Source organism: Alosa alosa, chromosome 22, assembly GCF_017589495.1.
Source record: "Alosa alosa isolate M-15738 ecotype Scorff River chromosome 22, AALO_Geno_1.1, whole genome shotgun sequence".
NCBI lineage: Eukaryota > Metazoa > Chordata > Actinopteri > Clupeiformes > Clupeidae > Alosa > Alosa alosa.
The window spans coordinates 28,098,566-28,119,736 of record NC_063210.1 but is presented as its reverse complement, the minus strand read 5'-3'; the positions used below and the strand labels follow the sequence as shown (position 1 = coordinate 28,119,736).

General features: G+C 45.1%; 1 protein-coding gene across 3 annotated transcripts; it reads left to right on the top strand.

The window, feature by feature from the left end:
* The first annotated feature begins 1,628 nt into the window (after positions 1-1,628).
* On the top strand, positions 1,629-16,306 carry nudt9 (nudix (nucleoside diphosphate linked moiety X)-type motif 9). 3 transcript variants are annotated; one of them, XM_048233432.1, is made up of 8 exons: positions 1,629-1,847; positions 2,262-2,459; positions 4,574-4,663; positions 6,806-6,892; positions 10,734-10,845; positions 11,226-11,366; positions 11,608-11,692; positions 15,789-16,306. In XM_048233432.1, the coding sequence occupies exons 1-8, from the start codon at positions 1,756-1,758 to the stop codon at positions 15,932-15,934; spliced, it is 951 nt and encodes a 316-aa protein (XP_048089389.1). In that variant the 5' UTR covers positions 1,629-1,755; the 3' UTR covers positions 15,935-16,306. The 3 variants fall into 3 exon arrangements, with proteins under 3 accessions (XP_048089389.1, XP_048089388.1, XP_048089390.1); XM_048233431.1 differs by having other exon boundaries at positions 1,632-1,847; positions 2,226-2,459; XM_048233433.1 differs by having other exon boundaries at positions 1,701-1,890; positions 2,226-2,459.
* Positions 16,307-21,171: the final 4,865 nt, after the last annotated feature.

Sequence of the window (21,171 nt, the reverse complement as noted above, 5' to 3'; positions counted from 1 at the left end):
GGCCTAGTATGTGTTCAACATGATTAACCCCAAAAAACCCCAGTACAAAACACAAAATGACCTTAAAATATGCCTACTGATTTTTATCAGCTACATGACCAGGACAGGACCCACCCTTCCTGAAGTATCGGGCCACACACTGTATGAAATCCGTCTGCCGAAATTGCTTCGAACACTGGCAGTAGCCCATCGAACCACAATCGGGCCAAATAAGAAATACAGTAACCAGCCCAACTACTGCTTGTCAGTATCGGCCCATTCAAGGGGACAGTGCCTCAGCCGACTTGAAACTCCGCCGACAGAGTTTACTGGGCTTCAGCCGACTCGGACCTCAGCCGACATTGCCAGCACTCAGCCAGAATCGGGCCAACTATGCTTGCTATCTGGGACATGTCTCTGTTAGCATTGTCCAAAATACTGGCTATCAGTGTCTCTGTTAGCATTGTCCAAAAGACTGCTGTCTCTGTTAGCCTTGTCCAAAAGACTGGCTAGTGTCTCTTAGCATTGTCCAAAAGACTGCTGTCTCTGTTAGCATTGTCCAAAAGACTGGCTAGTGTCTCCGTTAGCATTGTCCAAAAGACTGGCTTGGGTCTCCGTTAGCATTGTCCAAAAGACTGGCTATAGTCTCTGTTAGCATTGTCCAAAAGACTGGCTATCAGTGTCTCTGTTAGCATTGTCCATAAGACTGGCTATCATCTCTGTTAGCATTGTCCAAAATACTGGCTATCAGTGGTTGTTTTGGGAAGACTTAACCCCCCCAGCCATAATTGTCTAGTGATGGTCCTGACGTTAAATAGACCTTAGTGAATGAGGTTATGTAGTCATATAGAAAGAGGTTACGCAGTCCTATAGAAAGAGGTTATGTACTAGTCCTTATGATGTTATGTAGTGCTCGTGGCTCTCAAACATCCATCACTGCAGATCCAGCCTCGGCCTTGTCAGGGTGGATAGCTATTGGCTTTGGGTTCAGAGGATTGAGACATTCTCGTCAGGGAGACGAATAACCAGACTACTTCCTGATCAAATAACAAAGTTTACTTTGAATAAGGCCTACTTTACTTAGATGACATGCAGCCTCATGTTAACTGTCTCACTTCATACTAATATATAACAGGGCATGACAGTCATGCTTTAAGTCACGTCATACGTAATATATAACAGAGCATGACAGTCATGCTGTAAGTCACTTCATACGTAATATATAACAGGGCATGACAGTCATGACATAAGAGAATTAATTAATTAGGCTAAATGCTAGGTGAACATGAGCCTTAAACCATACTTGCCAACATTTATGTTTTTATCTTTTCTGTTGCAATGTGTTTTGCTTTTTGACCATTCTAAACAGATATGATCTGAAACAATAACTTACAAATCAAACAAGGATCGAAACACAGTTGAGCCGTGCAAAAACACCCTCACTAACCACTACACCATCATATTGCTTAAGACAAGTCTACGCACGGGCACCCCTGCGCCGACACCGGTGAAATGGGTGAAATCAGAGAATGTCTAATAAGGCTCTGGTGAAATCATAATACCTCCATGGGTGAAATGCACCGAAGGTTCACTTAGCTTTGGTCACATGACATGGGGATTTTGAACGATGTTTCGAAGCAGTGGTCACATGACATGGCTGTTTTGAACCACGTTGCGAAGCTCTTTCGAAACACTTGTGCTTCGAAGCATCGACACTGAAAGTCACACCCCTACTACTTCCTAGTGACTGCACCCGCGACTATTTGCTGAGCTGGAATGAGACCAGTGATCAATAGCTGGCTCGGTCCGATACACGTAGCGCTAACGCTCTTCAGATTGCCATACTCTGTCTGTTCGAAAGGGGCTTGGTAGGTGAAATGGGTCTCCATTAGCGTTACTTCCGAGGCAGAGGTTCGTAGTGGTCGGTTGTTTCGCTGTCACCAAGCAGCCGGTGTCGGCATTGGTTACAGTCACAGACTATTGCATTTACGTAGCCTATAGCTTACAATGTAAAAGTATTTCTATATATGTCAGCTTGGTGTTGTCTTCTTGTTCTTCTTTTAATGTTTCAATATCTAAGATTTGTGTTATGACTGAAATATAGGAAGCCAATGTGTGACAGCCGATCCTTTCCTGGTTCGTCTGCGAGCCGTAGACTTTCTCTTACCCTAGCCTGGATTTCTGATTATGGGAAGTTAGCCTGTCAAACGTTGAACTCTCATTCTGCACTTGACATTTTTGTCCAGTCCTATTAAATCCATCAGCACCGGTGTGTCCTGCAGCGCCGCAAACCTCGGTGCCATGTCAACCCGCCTGCACATTAAAGCACGGAGCCCCGTCTACCCGGGATCAGACACGCCCCGATTCCCGGTCCCGGACGACAAGGTGTCCTGGGAGACGGAGTGGCCGGAGTACAGCCCCGTGAAGTATACTGCCCCGCCTGTGGCGGCTAACCCCGTTTGGGCAGACCGCGACATCGGGTGAGTGTGCGTTCACAAGCTAAGAAAATGGCTAAGATCTAGGCTACATTTGATGAACTAGGCTACATTTAGCTATGCAGTAGCCTAGGGTTCCATTCCATCCATCACGCTGTCACCGTGCTTTATGGTTACAAGATACAAGGATACAAGGAAGTTTATTGTCACATGCATATAGTTACTGGAAGTAAGAAATGCAGTGAAATTATGTCTGGTGTCAGCCTATTTGTGCATTAATGGGGGTAAAGAGTGCAGTAGAAGAGGGGTTTAGTAGATTAAGTGGCAAGGGCTGCATAAAAAGGTGGGGAGGATTGGGATTGGGTGGGGGGCACCAACAAGGAGCACCCAAGAGCAACAGGGGCAAGGAAAAAACTCCCTTACCAAGGAAGAAACCTTGGGCAGATCCACGGCTCAAGGGGCTAACCCAACTGCCAGGGTCTTGGTGTGTGTGTTGGGGGATGACAGGGGAGATGGGATAGTGTGCTGTGTATGTGGGGGAGAGGGCAGTGTGCAATATGTGTGTTGGGGAAGCTTCCTCATGAGACAATGTGCTGTGTATTGGGGGTGGGGGGGGGCAGTGTGCTGTAAGTATGTTGGGGAAGTGTGTTGGAGAAGCTTCCTGATGAAATAATGTGCTGTGTATGTAGGGGGGGGGATGCAGGGACTTACTATTGCAAGCAGAGTACTGTATGTATGATGTATGTGAGTGATGACAGTGAAGATGTGTGTGTGGGCGGGAGGGGAGTGGAGCAGTGACTGTGTGTGTGTAGTGTGTGTGTGGGCAGTGTGCTGTAAGTATGTTGGGGATGTGTGTTGGAGAAGCTTCCTGATGAAATAATGTGCTGTGTATGTAGGGGGGCAGGGACTTACTATTGCAAGCAGAGTACTGTATGTATGATGTATGTGAGTGATGACAGTGAAGATGTGTGTGGGGGGAGGGGAGTGGAGCAGTGACTGTGTGTGTGTGTGTGTAGTGTGTAGGTGGGGGCAGTGTGCTGTAAGTATGTAGAGGATGTGTGTTGGAGAAGATCCTGTAGACAATGTGCTGTGTATATAGGGGGCAGTGTGCAGCAAGTATGTAGAGGAGGCTTACTGTAGCAAGCAGTGTGTTGTATGTATGTGAAGTGATGACAGTGATGATGTAAGTGTGTGTGTTGGGGGGGGTGGGGTGGGGGGGGCAGAAAGGCTAGGCAATCAAGGACATGGGTAGATGGAGGAGAAATCAAAAATAATAAATAAAAAGTTCTATGGAGATGTGCAAAAGTTGGAGAAAGTCAGATATGTGTGTGTGTGTGTGTGTGTGTGTGTGTGTGTGTGTGTGTGTTTTTGACGTGTGATGAAATAAGAAAATAAATAAAAGGTCTCATGGTTATGGTTCTCATCAGATACTTTTGTCCTCAGCGACTAACAGTGACATCGGTAAACATCAAATAATGTACAAATAACAGTTTAAAGTAAAGTCATGCAGCCGATAAAATAGCCTAACAATAAGACAGACTAAATAGGCCTACAATGTGTGTTAGTGTGAGATGCTTACGTATTAACACAGTGCAGTCTCTTCAGAGTTTCCTGGGTGTGTAGGCCTATTGACTGAGTTATTGATTGATTAACTGATGGGCATTGATTAATTAATGGATTGATTGATTGATTGGTGTGTCCCTCCAGCTCTTTCTCTCCGCGGTTCAATGCTCTTAAGCCCGGGTCCTCTGGACCCATGACTACCATGCACGCAGCCGCCATGACTACCATGTTCCACGACTAGGACCTCTGTGAGTTACCATGACTACCATGTTCCACGACCAGCGACCTCTGTGAGTTACCATGACTACCATGTTCACGACCAGCGACCTCTGTGAGTTACCATGACTACCATGTTCACGACCAGCGACCTCTGTGAGTTACCATGACTACCATGTTCACGACCAGCGACCTCTGTGAGTTACCATGACTACCATGTTCACGACCAGCGACCTCTGTGAGTTACCATGACTACCATGTTCACGACCAGCGACCTCTGTGAGTTACCATGACTACCATGTTCACGACCAGCGACCTCTGTGAGTTACCATGACTACCATGTTCACGACCAGCGACCTCTGTGAGTTACCATGACTAAGCTCTTTCTCTCCGCGGTTCAATGCTCTTGACGGGTCAACGGACCGGCGCAGCCACGAGGGAGAGTACCGCGTTCACGACCAGCGACCTCTGTGAGTTACCATGACTACCATGTTCACGACCAGCGACCTTTGCGAGTTACCATGACTACCCCCACCCCCAGTAAAATAAACAAACAAACATGGAGCCAAGTCTCGCGACCCCTCCAACCGGTGAAATATGGTTTCGAAATGTTGAGAGATGGACATTGGAACCAGAGGCAGAAAATGTCTCTCATAGGTAGCTATGGCAACACCAAAGGCATTAATGTCTCAGTTCTCTCATAGGTAGCTATGGCAACACCAAAGGCATTAATGTCTTCTCTCATAGGTAGCTATGGCAACACCAAAGGCATTAATGTCTCAGTTCTCTCATAGGTAGCTATGGCAACACCAAAGGCATTAATGTCTTCTGTCATAGGTAGCTATGGCAACACCAAAGGCATTACAGTGTGTCCCACAGTATTGAATTCTATATTTATATATATAATCATTTGTGGTGGTTGTTTTGCAGAATGAACTTGAATGCAACAGTTTTTAATACATTAGCACAGCGTGGTTATGATTCTAACCAAATTTAAGCACAATTTAGTACAACCTGGAAAATCATTGTGTGATGGTCAATGTTGATATTGTGGTGGGCCGCCACAAATAAGTCAATGTATGGGAAACACTGTATAAGAATAAGTGCATCATTGAGTGCTGTTGAGTGTCAGTTCAAGACAGGTGGTAAGTACTAGGATCAGCAAGACTAGTCGTAAGTAGTGCAATGAGAGGAGATGTTCTCTGAAGATGGAGAGGGAGGTGGGATGCTCCTGCATCTAATGTATAGCTCCTGCATCTAATGTATAGCTGGTGCTCCTGCATCTACGTAATGTATAGCTGGTGCTCCTGCATCTAATGTATAGCTGGTGCTCCTGCATCTACGTAATGTATAGCTGGTGCTCCTGCATCTCATGTAATGTATAGCTGGTGCTCCTGCATCTACGTAATGTATAGCTGGTGCTCCTGCATCTAATGTATAGCTGGTGCTCCTGCATCTACGTAATGTATAGCTGGTGCTCCTGCATCTACGTAATGTATAGCTGGTGCTCCTGCATCTAATGTATAGCTGGTGCTCCTGCATCTACGTAATGTATAGCTGGTGCTCCTGCATCTACGTAATGTATAGCTGGTGCTCCTGCATCTACGTAATGTATAGCTGGTGCTCCTGCATCTAATGTATAGCTGGTGCTCCTGCATCTACGTAATGTATAGCTGGTGCTCCTGCATCTACGTAATGTATAGCTGGTGCTCTGTGGCTAACATGACTGGGAAGCGTGCAGTATGTGCAGCAAGCTCATCATGGCAGGAGGTGCAGTATGTGCAGCAAGCTCATCATGGCAGGAGGTGCAGTATGTGCAGCAAGCTCATCATTGCAGGAGGTGCAGTATGTGCAGCAAGCTCATCATTGCAGGAGGTGCAGTATGTGCAGCAAGCTCATCATGGCAGGTAGAGATTTGAGTTTGTGTTAGCAGAGTATCCACTTTCTGAGGAACATTATGGAAACACTGTGAATTTCTAAGCCTACAGTATATCTAGGGCTAGTGAATATCTCTCCAAAATGCAACCTAGGGTCTTCTTGTGAATGTACCCGAGTCAAACTTCCGTTTAAAATGGAAGTGCTAGGGGCAGTACTATCACGTCTTAGTTATCTGCTGTGTGTGTGTGTGTGTGTGTGTGTGTGTGTGCGCGTGCTAGGGGCACTACTATCACGTCTTAGTGTCACTTTCAATGATAGTGAATGAACTACTCACAGAAATAGATGAAATACGTGATTCATAGCTCAAAACAAAACAGTCATTAAAGCAAAGATTTTTGATTACTACTACTACTGACCAAGATAGAGCAACGTGATTGGTTCGCTCCGCTTCAACACTGTCTCATTATAGGCTACAAAATGATTGGACCTCGGAACATTGGGAAGGACGTGCATTTGAATGGAACATGAGCGCTCCTGTGGAGTTCTAAAACGCTGGATAATAGGGCACTGAAAGGCCATTTTCAAATAGATATGGAAAAAGCATTGTTTAGTTTTGGTTAGTAAAAATATGTGGCTAGTAGGCCAAAAAGTAAATTTTGTGTGTGTGTGTATGTGTATGTATACAGTATATAATCCATGTTCTGTGTGTGTGTGTGATCCATGCTCTGTTCCAGGAACCCTCGGGGGCGGACCGGGGTTAGTGGGAGGGGCCTGCTGGGGAAGTGGGGGCCCAATCACGCGGCAGATCCCATCGTCACCAGGTCTCGCCTTTCTCTCTCTCTCCTTTATCTCTCTCCTTTCTCTCTTCTTTCTCTCTCTCTCTCTCTTTCTCTCCTCTCTTCCCTCCTCTTTCATTCATGCAATGATTCTTACATGTCTTCTTTCATTTAATCTCTTCTGTGTAGATAAATTGTACAGGTAAAGCAAAGTACAGGTACAGTGCAACCGGAAAGTTGTCTGTTTGTCTTTGTGTGTGTGTGTGTGTGTGTGTGTGTGTGTGTGTGTGTGTGTGTGTGTGTGTGTGTGTGTGTGAAAGTTGTCAGGCCCCTTTCAAGTTTTCCACAAACACAGATCTGGGGAAGGATACAAGAAACGTTCTTCTGCATTGAAAGTGCACAAGAGCACGGTAGCCTAGGTAACCGTTCTGCACAAGAGCACGGTAGCCTAGGTAACCGTTCTGCACAAGAGCACGGTAGCCTAGGTAAACGTTCTGCACAAGAGGTAAACGTTCTGCACATGAGCACGGTAGCCTAGGTAACCGTTCTGCACAAGAGGTAAACGTTCTGCACATGAGCACGGTAGCCTAGGGAACCGTTCTGCACAAGAGGTAAACGTTCTGCACAAGAGCACGGTAGCCTAGGTAACCGTTCTGCACAAGAGGTAAACGTTCTGCACAAGAGCACGCTAGCCTAGGTAACTGTTCTGCACAAGAGGTAACCGTTCTGCACAAGAGGTAAACGTTCTGCACATGAGCACGGTAGCCTAGGTAACCGTTCTGCACAAGAGGTAAACGTTCTGCACAAGAGCACGTTAGCCTAGGTAACCGTTCTGCACAAGAGCACCGTAGCCTAGGTAACCGTTCTGCACAAGAGCACGGTAGCCTAGGTAATGGTAGCCTAGGTAACCGTTCTGCACGAGAGCATGGTAGCCTAGGTAAACGTTGGGTAAACGTTCTGCACAAGAGGTAAACGTTCTGCACAAGAGCACGGTAGCCTAGGTAAACGTTCTGCACAAGAGGTAAACGTTCTGCCCAAGAGCACCATAGGCTCCATCATTTCTGATGGTCATTTCTGTAAGGGCTCTCCCATGTCCATAAATTACCTCTGGATGACACTTGGTCCTTGTTTACCTGCCTGACCAAGGCCATCTGTCCTAGGTTATTAAGTTTGGCTGAGCGGCTAGATCTAAGAAGACTGTTGGTTGTTCCAAGCTTTTCCATTTAAGAATGATGGAGGCTACTGTGCTCTTTGCCACTTACAATGCTGCAGACATGTTCTTGTATCCTTCCCCAGATCTGTGTCTTCACACAACCCTGTCTCACAGGTCTACGGTCAATTCTCTCGACCTTGTGGCTTGGTTTTCACTCTGACATACACCATCAATAGACCTTATATAAGGCCTTTTCACACAGAGATTACGCAAAATTTGCGGGAAGAGGAGACGTCTTTTTGCCGCAACGTGTATGTGAAAACGAGGTGAAAATTTGCCGGCCTGCTGATCTGTTCACATGATGCGGCATTTTGAGGAGGCAGGATCAGCTAGCAAATTAAAATGTGACGTGCAACAGGGGGGGGTGTAGAGTGGTAGTCGTAGGCCTTATTATGCGTGGGCCTTCAGATGCAGCAGGTGTGTGATTTCCAAAACCATGGTGGGAGAACCAACTGCACTTTGGTTAGCTTGCATTTGCTTTGCTGTTGCTTAGAATGTTAGATTCTTGCGATAGATGTCTTCAGACAATAAAAAGTAATTTGGAAGAGAAGAGTTGCCCCCTGCGTTGGCCGTGATTCCCCTTTGAAAATCAGAGGTTCACAGGCTACTGTGGCCTTGGTCAGTGGTGCCGCCAGCCGTAATCCTGTACGCACTGTGCGTACAATTTATTCATGAAATCATTCAATATTACAACAATAAAAATAGCTTGTGTAGCCTACTGTCTTAATTGAAACATGCTTCGCGCACAAATGATAGCCTAGGGTAAAGAGAATGGACATCTCAACATAAGGATACATTTGAAGATGATGATGATTGGTGTAAACTTTGTCACACGACGTGATAGTGATAAGCAGTTCTGGCACTTAAAAACGCAACGTTCCATTCAGTCATAAATCATTCAAGCGTAGGCCTAGCGCTCGTCATGAAAAGAAAACAGCAGCTTAATATTTTTCAGGTGTTTAACAGTAGGCCTAGGCGCACTGTTAGCGGTTATGCCGAAGGCAGTGAGATTATTAGGCATTGCATCCTGTCACTCTGTTTGGAACATCGCAGTTCGGGTTGATAAGATTCAATGTGAGTTGGATCGTCTCAAAGTTTGGGACAACCAAACAGCAGTGTAGGCAAAGCAAATCCTAATTGTTAGGTTCCCATAGCTGTCTTTTCTCTAGGCCTGGGCCTGTCGGAAATCGCGACATAAGCACATTGGTTTCTTTTTTCTTTTCTTTCTTGTTCGCGTGTTGGGTAGTGAAGCTATAAAGCATGTAAAGCAGTACATCATGTGAGCCAGAGCCGATATGGCCAGCGCTGCTGCTATTCTGTCCCACCCAAATTTGCTGAACTACTTGCAAAGTAGCCTATTCATCACAGACATCACATGTATCACACGAAAGAGCTTTTTCTCAGCCTTTAAACGATGTTAGTGGTTAGTTGTTGTGGTAAAATCGGTTCATGAAAAGTAACTTTAATTTAACCATATTTTTTTTATGCCCGCCTCCCTACCCATTCATCCTGGTGGAATACTTCGCGAACTTTCCATCAACACATGACAAACCATATATCAGAATAAACAGCAGACCTTACCGAACATAAAGGTGTAAAGCATTCCCCTGCACAGTTAGCCATTCCAGAGTAATCCGGTTTTAAATTTGCAGCAATGTCTTTATGCATGTCTCCAACTTTGCGGTTCCTAATGTGTTTCAATTGTTCAATAAGTCTACATGATTTTATAACAGGCCAAATACAAAATAAATGTTACAAATATCGCCTAGATAAGCATTACAATCAGAGGATATACATATAGGGCAGACAGACGCTCATGAGTTCATGCTTTGTTTTATCGCTGGATTTTAAGCCTATTATGGCAACTGATTGCATTCCAAGCTACAGTCAACTCTAGCAGGCATTGAATGACTGGAGACTTTGTGAATTTAAAGATTGACATAATGTGCTGTCTCTGCGATTGCTGCTTTTGATCAGTTAGATTTATTTGCAATCTCCTGTGGTGGGCTGGACATAGCATTGAAATGTCCGCCCAGATTCCCCTTTCCGCCTTGACCCATTTACACTGGTGGCGGAACGATGTGAAAGGGAGAGTCGTTCCGCGATTCTGGTACATAAAATTGTGGCGATTTTGGGAGTGTGAAAAGGCCTATATAGAGATGTGTGCCTCTCCTAATAATGAATTAATTTAGACACAGGTGGACTCCAATCAAGTTGAACACTAGAAGCATCTCAAGACCATTGATTGAAGTCGGAAGCACCAAGCTCAATTACAAGCCTCAGTCATTGATGAGAATCAAATGAATTGGATCCATTTTAAGATGAGTCTGACACATAATCAAACGAATTGGATCCATTTTAAGATGAGTCTGTGTGTGTGTGAGTCTGACACACAACAACATGTGGAAACTTGAAAGGGTCTGAAAACTTCCCAGTTGCACTGTATGTCAACTCCTAACTTTGCAAGCGTATTGTGTTTGTATGTGTTTGTGTTTGTGTGTGTTTGTGCATGTGCGTGTGTGCGCATGTGCGTGTGTGCGCATGAGCGTGTATGTTTGTGTGTGTGTGCATGCGTCTGGGTGTGCACACATGTGCATGTGTGTCTGTTAATGTGTGTGTGTATGTATGCGTGTGTGTTTTATATATGTGTGTGTGTGTGTGTGTGTCTCTCAGGTGGAAGATGGACGAGGCAGGCCAGCGCTTGTCTAACTCAGCATCCAAACTCCCCATCCTGCAGTTTGTGTCCATCCAGAGAAAAGACTGTGGAGAGTGGGCTATACCCGGGGTCAGTGTGTGTGTGTGTGTGTGTGTCAGTGGGTGAGTGTGTGTGTGTGTGTGTGAGAGAGAGTGGGTCATACCTAGGGACTATAAACCATGATGGCTTATTGGGAGTTCCTGTGTGTATTCGTGTGTTTGTGTATGCATGCATGCATGTGGGTATGTGTGTATCCTTAAGTTGTCCATGTGTGAGTGACATTGAGAGAGTCTCATGTGTGTGTGTGTGTGTGTGTGTGTGTGTGTGTGTGTGAGTGCGTGCGTGCATGCGTGTGTAGGGGATGGTAGATCCTGGGGAGCTTGTGTCTCTGACGTTGCAGAGGGAGTTTTCTGAAGAGGCGCTCTCGTGTGTGTGTGTGTGTGTGTGTGTGTGTGTGTGTGTGTGTGTAGGGGATGGTAGATCCTGGGGAGCTTGTGTCTCTGACATTGCAGAGGGAGTTTTCTGAAGAGGCGCTCAACTCTCTAGAAATGCCCGACAAGGCGGAGCTTCATGAACGCATCACAAAACTCTTCAGCTCACCTGGCCTACAGGTAACACACACACTGCCTGTCTGAGTGTGTCAGTGTGTGTGTGTGTGTGTTCTTCTTTCAGTGAATCAGTGAATGTCTGTGTATACAGAGCACCTTCCTCTGATTGTCTGAACTCACCTGTGTGTGTGTGTGTGTGTGCGCGTGTATGTGTGTGTGTGTGTGTGTATATGTGTGTGCGTGTGGTTGTGTGTGTATGTGTGAGTGTGTTATGTGTGTGTGTGTGTGTGTGTGTGTGTGTCAGGTTTATAAGGGTTATGTCGATGATCCGAGAAACACAGACAACGCATGGATGGAAACAGTTGCTGTGAACTTCCATGATGACTCAGGTGAGTGTTACATACTAGCCGTGTGTGTGTGTGTAAAAACTAGCTGTGTGTGTGTGTTTGAGTGTGTGTGTGTGTGTGTGTGTAAATACTAGCCGTGTGTGTGTGTGTGTGTGTGTTTGAGTGTTTGAGAGTGTGTGTGTGTGTAAATACTAGCCGTGTGTGTGTGTGTGTATGTATGTGTGTGTGTGTGTGTGTTTGTTTGAGAGTGTGTATATGTGTGTGTGTGTGTGTGAATACTAGCTGTGTGTGTGTGTTTGAGTGTGTGTGTGTGTGTGTGTGTGTGTGTGTGAATACTAGCCGTACGTACCTCAACGCCAACGTCCTTGACCCACTGTGTCCCCCAGGGGTCGATCTTGGGGCCACTATTATTCAACCTCTATATTCTCCCACTTGGACAAACCATCAAACACAGTTAGAGTTCCTGCCATAGCCATGCAGATGACCCAACTTTACTAACCTCTGTGGCCTAAAGACTATGGTCCTGTTGAACCTCTTCATAGCCATGCCGATGACACCAACTTTACAGGATGTCAACTGATGTCTAAACATTTCTTTCAGTTGAACAAAGAAAAAACTGAAGTAATTAAAGAGGGAAGACTTAAGCTTGCCACTCTCCTTGATATTAAAGGGCTTAAAGCAAAGGATACTGTTAAAAATCTTGGTGTCATAAATGACAGTGATCTAAATTTAAACAGCCACATAAAAGCTAATAACTTAATCAACTTTTTACCCCCTCAAAAACATTTCGAGGGCTAATGTCAAAACCTGATCTAGAAAAACGTATTCATGCATTCATCTCCAGTAGGGTCAAAGTCAAAGTCAAAGTCAGCTTTATTGTCAATTTCTTCACATGTTCCAGACATACAAAGAGATCGAAATTACGTTTTCACCATCCCACGGTGAAGACAAGACATATTTTACCAATTTAGGTCCACAGACAAACATAACATTCAAGTAAACAAAAAAGTAAGTAAATAAGTAAATAAGAGGGCACATATAATAATGAAAAATAAGAGCAGCAAAATGTGGTTGAAATTGCATAGACAGTCAATAAAAAATACTAGTGCAAATTCAGGCCAATAAAAGGCTTGGGTAGTTCTGTTTGACCTAAGTAAGAAGAAAGTGGCATAGTGGTGCAAGTTATGTAAGAGCAGCAGAAGTGTTGTGTTTCAGGACAACAACACCAGTTGTAAAGTGTACATGTGCAAGTGTGCAAGTGGAGTAGTGCAGGCGGCCATTTTGGGGTCCAATGTCCAGGATGTTATGTAGCTGAGGGTGGAGGGGGAGAGGAGGGAGAGAGTTCAGCATCCCACGGCTTGGTGTGAAGAAGTTGTTGGTGAGTCTGGTAGTGCGGAGCGCAGGCTTCTGTACCTCTTCCCAGAGGGCAGTAGATCAAACAGATTGTGAGCGGGTGACTTGCATCACTCACAATTTTGGTCGCCTCATGGGTGAGGTGGGTGGTGTAAATGTCCTTCAGGGAGGGGAGGAAGCACCAATAATCCTTCCAGCTGTGTTCACTATGCGCTGCAGGGCTTTCCTGTTGTATTCAGTGCAGCTTCCGCCACACAGCGATACAGCTGGAGAGGATGCTCTCAATGGTGCCTCGGTAGAATGTGGTCATGATGGCTGGTGGAGCACTTGCTCGCCTGAGTTTCCGCGAGGAAGTACAGGCGGCGCTGAGCCTCTCTTCCCAGTGATGCAGTGTTGGTGGTCCAGGAGAGGTCTTCACTGATGTGCACCCCAGGAATTTGGTGCTGCTCGCTCTCTCCACCACAGCACCGTCGATGGTCAGTGGCAGGTGTTGGGTGTGACCTCTCCGGAAGTCAACAACAATCTCTTTGGTCTTGCTGACGCTCAGCAGGAGGTTGTTGTCCCTGCACCACGGTCAGATGGTCGACCTCCAACCTGTATTGAGTCTCGTCGCCCTTGGTGATGAGACCCACCAGAGTTGTGTCGCCAGCAAATTTCACTATGTGATTGTTGCTGTAGGTTGCAGTGCAGTCATGCGTCAGCAGGGTGAAGAGCAGCGGACTGAGCACGAGCCTTGGGGGGGCCCCTGTGCTCAGTGTGATGCTGCTTGAGGTATTGTTGCCAACACGCACTACTTGGGGCCTCTGACAGAGGAAGTCCAGTAGCCAGTTGCAGAGGTAGGTACTGAGTCCCAGTTTGTCAAGTTTGCAGATGAGTTGTTGTGGTATTATGGTGTTGAATGCAGAACTGAAGTCTATAAACAGCAATCTCACATATGAGTCTCTTTTTCCAGGTGGGTGAGGGCTGGGTGGAGGGCAGAGCAGATTGCATCCTCTGTAGACCGCTTGGCTCGGTATGCAAACTGGAAGGGGTCCAGGGTGGGGGGAGAATGGCTTTGATATGTGACATGACAAGCCGCTCAAAGCACTTCATGATGATGGGTGTCAGTGCCACAGGGCGGTAGTCATTGAAGCAGGATGGAGCAGTTTTCTTCGCACAGGTATGATGGTGGCAGCTTTGAAACATGATGGGACGATGGCTTGCTTCAGGAAGTGTTAAAGATGTCTGTGAAGACATCCTTAAGCTCCCCCTGCACAGTCCTTCAGCCATCGACCTGGGATGTTGTCTGGACCTGTTGCCTTACGGGTGTTGATGGCAGCAAGTGTCCTCTTCACGCTGTCGGCAGAGAGGCACAGGGGCTGCTCATGTAGAGGGGATGGGTCTTCTGTGGCAGGTGCTGTTTTGTGCTTCAAAGCGAGCAAAGAAGCGGTTCAGGTTGTTGAGCAGAGGGATGTTGCTCTCACAGCTCTGTGGCGCGGGCTTGTAGTCCGTGAGGGCCTGAATGCCTTAGGAAGGTGTGGGTCACACACCTTCCTAAAAAGACTATCAAACCGCTTCATGACAAAATGCAGTGGCCAGGGTTCTCATGAAAACTAAAATAATTGACCACATTACTCCAATACTTAAGTCCCTGCATTGGCTTCCAGTAAGTCACAGAATTGACTTTAAAGCGCTTCTGCTTATTTAGAAATCACTAAATGGAACAGGACCAAATTACCTAACAGACATGCTTCAGCAGTACACACCTTCCAGACCTCTCATGTCTCAGGAGAAATACTTGTTAGTAAAAACTTTTTAAACACTATTGCCCTTTTATGCTTTTATGTATTACCTTGTGTGTTTATTCTTTACTTTTTAAACTATTCTTTGACTATAGCCCTACAAGCCCTACAATGCTTTTATTAGATAGTACTGTTTGCTTTTGCAAAGCAAGGACCTCTGTGTATGAAATGCCCGGTAACACTTTACTTGACAGTATCGACATAATAGTGACATGACACTTTCATGAACACATGAACCCTAACCCTAATCGTAACCTCTAACCCTTATTGTAACCCTAAACCTAACCCTAATCCTAACTTGTTATGACAAAAACCGAATGACACAGAATGACTTATGACAGAAGCGTTATGTCATAAACGTTTATGACTTGTTTATGACACGTTCATGACAGTGTCATGTCACTCTTATGTCGATACTGTCAAGTAAAGTGTAACCAAATGCGCTTTATAAATAAACTTGACTAGTCTACAAATGACGAGCGAATTTCACAGGCTGCTGCCAATCAGATTGTTTGAAGTCACCGTTAACCGCTTTAACATTGCAGACTGTGGTGTAGGTTGATCAGTTAATTTGGAAGGGCTTTAATTTGTAAAGGGCTGCTGCTACTGCTGGTACAGTAGACATGTAGTCAGTGTGTTCTTTTCCTGATCATGTAGTCAGTATATTCTGATCATTACACATGTAGTCAGTGTGTTCTGATCATAACACATGTAGTCAGTGTGTTCTTTCCCTGATCATGTAGTCAGTGTGTTCTGATCATAACACATGTTGTCAGTGTGTTCTTTCCCTGATCACATGACAGGGCTGATGTACAGACTGGAAAGTGACTTATGTGAGTTATGTCTGCTGGATAGCTGGCTAGTTAGCTAACTAGCATGCAAGTTATGTCTGTAAAATCACCACACAGAGTTAATGAAGAAAGCTTTCTGCTTCACTTGCATGTGCCTGCACTGAGGTGTGTGTGTGTGTGTGTATGTGTGTGTGCGTGCGTGTTGGTTGCCAGGAGACAGTGTGAGCGCCCTTCCTCTGGAGGCAGGAGACGACGCGGGCCATGTCAGCTGGATTGACGTCGACTCAGCCCAGCCTCTCTACGCGAGCCACTCCCACTTCCTGGAAACGGTTGCTAAGGAACGCCACGCCCACTGGTGATCAGGGCAGTAGGACGTGTCGTCACGGGGACAACAGAAACAACATCTTCGTCATCGCCATCCTCATCGTCGCTGTGACTGGCCAGTGTTCTACCTGCTCCGAGTTCCACCTGACCTGCACTGACCACCGCTGGCACATCACTGCCTACTCCTACCCACAATGCACCTGTGTCAGAGGGGCGTTTCGTCCGCATTTCCCGGACATCCACGACACACGTTTCCCATGACTGACGGGTTGGGTGTGACGGTTAGATTGTGACAGATTTAACCTCTGACCCAAACTGGTGTCATTACCGTTATAGTTTAATATTTAGTGTTGAGGTGTAAGATGAAATTACTGATGTGTTAATAAAAGGCAGAGGGCCGTGTGTGGTATGTGTGTGTGTGTGTGTTTGTGTGTGTGTGCGTGTGTGTAAATGTGTGCGTGTGTTGGGCATGTGTGGGTGGCGTTTGTGTGCGTGTGCACGTGTGTGTGTGGGTGGCGTTTGTGTGTGTGTGTGTATGTACCGAGTCACTCTCATCAGTGATTGGGGAAGACCACCTTCATTAGTAGGCTTCTGGAAGTGCGCTTCAGGGCCAAATTTCTGAACTGATCAATGAAAGTTTTGTCCCAATTTATAGTAAATCCAGAGAATTGATCACATTTTCTCATCAAATCAAGTAGGAGACACAGGGACGTCCTAACACAGTGGCCACCTCATTTTAGGTGGCCCCCCAAAACATGTCCGTGGTATATAGGATCCGGCCCGCACCAGAGTACGACATCGTCAAACTATAACCTCCGTCATTTCCCCCATTCATTCTCTATGGCGGATCTTAACAGTACACGTGTAATACTCTTTGTCCACTGGTGGTTGTTTTGGCGCTGTTTCGCGTTTGCCATCGAAAACGAAATGAAATGTATAGTAGGCCTACTGTACCTGCAAACAATGTAAGAGGCCTCTGCTGACTGCATCAGTGCTCAAAGTATTCTAAAAGTTTATCAATTAATTGTTAATAACTAACTTCTATTCAAGTCATAATTCTGGAACTTTCTGATATAATTATTTATATTTTTTATTCACTCGTTCAAATGTTCATACAGAGTTCACAAAGTTCTCATCAGATGAGTGAAAGTTAGAATGGTGGTCATTTCAGATGTTTCTGCCACCACTTCATAAAACTCATAGTTTGAGAACTTTAAATTATTTGTTGATATTGCTTGTTCACAACTTGAGCTGTGTAGCCTATGCAAAAGTTCAGAGTTCAAAATATACTTTTGGGACTCCCCTGCTTATAGTTTTGAGAATGCTATTATTATTTCATTTGAGATACATTTTACACTGATATGGCATGATGGCAATATAAAACACAGATAACAATGGTATTAAATTGCAATAGCCTATACATTAAATGTAATGGAATATTCAACTAAGGTAGACTGCCTTTGTTCACAGTGCTAAGCTATTTATGGTTACTGATATACTCGAAGTCTCTGGCCCTCTCTTAGAGCCAGGCATAGTGAGCTGGCCCCTCGAAGAAAAAGTTTGGGGACCACTGTCCTAACATCTCAAATCAAGTAGGAGACACAGGACGCCCTAACATCTCAAATGAAGTAGGAGACACAGGGACGTCCTAACACAGTGGCCACCTCATTTTAGGTGGCCCCCAAAACATGTCCGTGGTATATAGGATCCGGCCCGCACCAGAGTACGACATCGTCAAACTATAACCTCCGTCATTTCCCCATTCATTCTCTATGGCGGATCTTAACAGTACACGTGTAATACTCTTTGTCCACTGGTGGTTGTTTTGGCGCTGTTTCGCGTTTGCCATCGAAAACGAAATGAAATGTATAGTAGGCCTACTGTACCTGCAAACAATGTAAGAGGCCTCTGCTGACTGCATCAGTGCTCAAAGTATTCTAAAAGTTTATCAATTAATTGTTAATAACTAACTTCTATTCAAGTCATAATTCTGGAACTTTCTGATATAATTATTTATATTTTTTATTCACTCGTTCAAATGTTCATACAGAGTTCACAAAGTTCTCATCAGATGAGTGAAAGTTAGAATGGTGGTCATTTCAGATGTTTCTGCCACCACTTCATAAAACTCATAGTTTGAGAACTTTAAATTATTTGTTGGATATTGCTTGTTCACAACTTGAGCTGTGTAGCCTATGCAAAGTTCAGAGTTCAAAATATACTTTTGGGACTCCCTGCTTATAGTTTTGAGAATGCTATTATTATTTCATTTGAGATACATTTTACACTGATATGGCATGATGGCAATATAAAACACAGATAACAATGGTATTAAATTGCAATAGCCTATACATTAAATGTAATGGAATATTCAACTAAGGTAGACTGCCTTTGTTCACAGTGCTAAGCTATTTATGGTTACTGATATACTCCGAGTCTCTGGCCCTCTCTTAGAGCCAGGCATAGTGAGCTGGCCCTCGGAAGAAAAAGTTTGGGGACCACTGTCCTAACATCTCAAATCAAGTAGGAGACACAGGGACGTCCTAACATCTCAAATGAAGTAGGAGACACAGGGACGTCTAACATCTAACAGGGTCAGGATCACAGGGATGTCCTATCTGCATATGGGCCTATAGCACACTCCGATGTTAGGATGACATCATCTGCATATGGGCTGTTACACCCCACCTTTATGTGGCCCTTTAGGGGTGAACAAAGACCCACCACTGACCCCAAATCCTACTAAATAACAGGAACACCTTTTAAAATGTACCCAACCAGTGGGATTTATTACATGAAAATAAACCATAACAGAACACTACATAGACATGACAAAATCCCAGGCTGAGAGGCAGCAAGCCAGCCAGCAGTCCCCACACCAAAAGCCTCCCCTCAGGAACTGGATCCTGGAGCCTTTAACTCCTGATCATTCAGGGCCAGGTGCTCCCAATCAGGGCAGTTATCTGCAGCACACCTGAGCAGAGGTAGAGAGGGGAGAGAACAAGGACAAACAGCATGGGGAACACATGCAGCCGTAACACCCCCACCCTTAAAACAATGAATAAATAGTTTTACACAATTACAAACATTCATCTAATAGCTATTCAGATTAATACAAAAATCACTGACAAATGTACAATCTTAATATTTATTCATTGTAACACATTTTCTTCCACAATTTCAATTGCAAAATGGGTACTATTAAGGCTGTATGTTAACACATACTGTAGGTGAATCAACAGATTGGTCAATTAACAGAGCATGGCAGTTATGACAGATCAGAAAAACAAAGGACTCACGCTTCCTTACTCAGGTTTAGCACAGCTTCCCTGACTCCCGAGTAAAGAAAAAGTAGTGAGTCTTCCGGACCACTTCTTAAACCTGCACTAACTAAGCCTGAGCTACAAAAGTGCAGAAAACACACCACCACCACCAGTATGAAAGACAGACAAACATACATTAGTCTCACCTTGGAACTTCACAAATTGCAAAAACAAATGTAAAAGGCTATATGCTTTACATACAAATGTTCAATGCACAGACCAAAACTCCGTCCACCAAACAAAGCGCACCACACAACTTGTAGTGGACTTATGCTGATTAAACACTTGTCTGGCATTCAGCATTACTAAGGCATACTGTCACATGAATGAGACAAGCCTCCAGTAAACTTTTTGCAATAAAACTTATACAATCTGGGACTGCTGCTGACAAAAAAGGTGTTTCAAACAAGATCTTACAAAAAATGGGCCAATTAAGGTGCTGCCACTTGATTTAAATTGAGCAGCCAAACAAGTAGCCATACAAGTGGTTGCCACTCCCACTAGACAAAATGGCTACCTACCATGAGGTGAACAGGACAAAATCAAACGAAACAAACATTACTGCATTCCTGTAACACCTACAGCAACAAAGGTGACCAACACAAAAGTGGAGTGCAACAGTCACAGCCAAAAGGGTCAACACAAGTAGACCAACTACAATTGCTGCCACAGCAACACACAAAGACCCAACCAAAGTGATCTGCCACTACCACAACAAAATGGACACCATGTGGCCTTCAACCACATCTACAAGTTACTATGATGCACGTAGGGAACCAGTAACAAAGTGACTGGACAAAATTGGGAAGCCACACCCACTAAACAAAGATCCACTGATCTGTGGAGTGACTATATCCCACACAAAGGTCACAAAACCATTAATTAGCTGTGACTAGACAAACAAAAACACACAAGTGACCTAACCAAAAGTGGACTGCACAACCACGACACAAAATGGGCCACAGTGTAGTCAACCCCTACACACAAAATGTTGCCAACTTACACCTAAGCTGCAACCAACTAGTGACCCAACAAATGTGGAGTTCAGTTACCACAAGGTCCCACAAGTTACTGCACACTACAGTCCATCACAGCTGCACAAACAAAGATATTACCTCACCTCACGGATGGTTCATCCTGGACGAGCCCCCATTTGTTACACCCCACCTTTACGTGGTCCTTTAGGGGTGAACAAAGACCCAGCACTGACCCAGCACTGACCCCAAATAACCCAAATAACCCGTTTGTTACGTCCCCCCAGCTCTGGTGTTTGCTCCTACATGTGTTTGGCGCCCCCTGTTGGGTGCAGTGTCTTCTCCTTTACTTAATTGCAGGTGAGCCACACCTGAGCGAGGCCTACTTGCGCTATAAAAGGACTCTGGGACCGCTCCTGAAGGGGCGCACACAGAGAATGACATCCGAGTTACAGCCGTGCCTGCCGTCTCATTGATTTCCGTCTAGCCGTCCACCCGGCAGTAGAAAGCGTTCCGCTATCGTGGTTGCTAGTTATTGTTAACCTACTTATTATTTTGATACCCATTCTGTTAAATAAACATACCCCTATTTTTGATACGAGCTGATCTGTGTGCGTCTCCCCTTAATGTTAAGGGTGGTGTCCGACTGCCCGTAACATCTAGCGATCTGGGAACAGGCTACTGAAGGCAGGGGCGAGCTACTGCACCTCGCTGGCGTGTTTCATTGGGTTCCTTGGTTGAAATACAATGTAGCGTTTGCTGCGTTTTATTGCACAAAATGGCGTCTGCGTCTGAACGGCAGCTGTTCCTTAAGTGCACTTGAGTGGTTTTTTAATTAGCCGACTTTTTTGCGGCGGCACTTATATTCTGTGAGTGTCGCTGCACCGCTGCTGAATACATAGTACAGGGGAAACACTGTGTGTGTGTGTGTGTGTGTGTGTGTGCAGACTTTGGTAAAAAAGAGCAGAGGGCTGA

What these genes read in the sequence shown, in the direction of transcription:
- nudt9 (XM_048233431.1), top strand. Translation starts at nt 1,756, where the DNA reads ATGAGACCAGTGATCAATAGCTGGCTCGGTCCGATACACGTAGCGCTA. An exon ending in GCAGATCCCATCGTCACCAG is followed by an intron (nt 6,893 to 10,733) that starts GTCTCGCCTTTC and finishes TGTGTCTCTCAG; the next exon opens with GTGGAAGATGGACGAGGCAG. An exon ending in TCAGCTCACCTGGCCTACAG is followed by an intron (nt 11,367 to 11,607) that starts GTAACACACACA and finishes TGTGTGTGTCAG; the next exon opens with GTTTATAAGGGTTATGTCGA.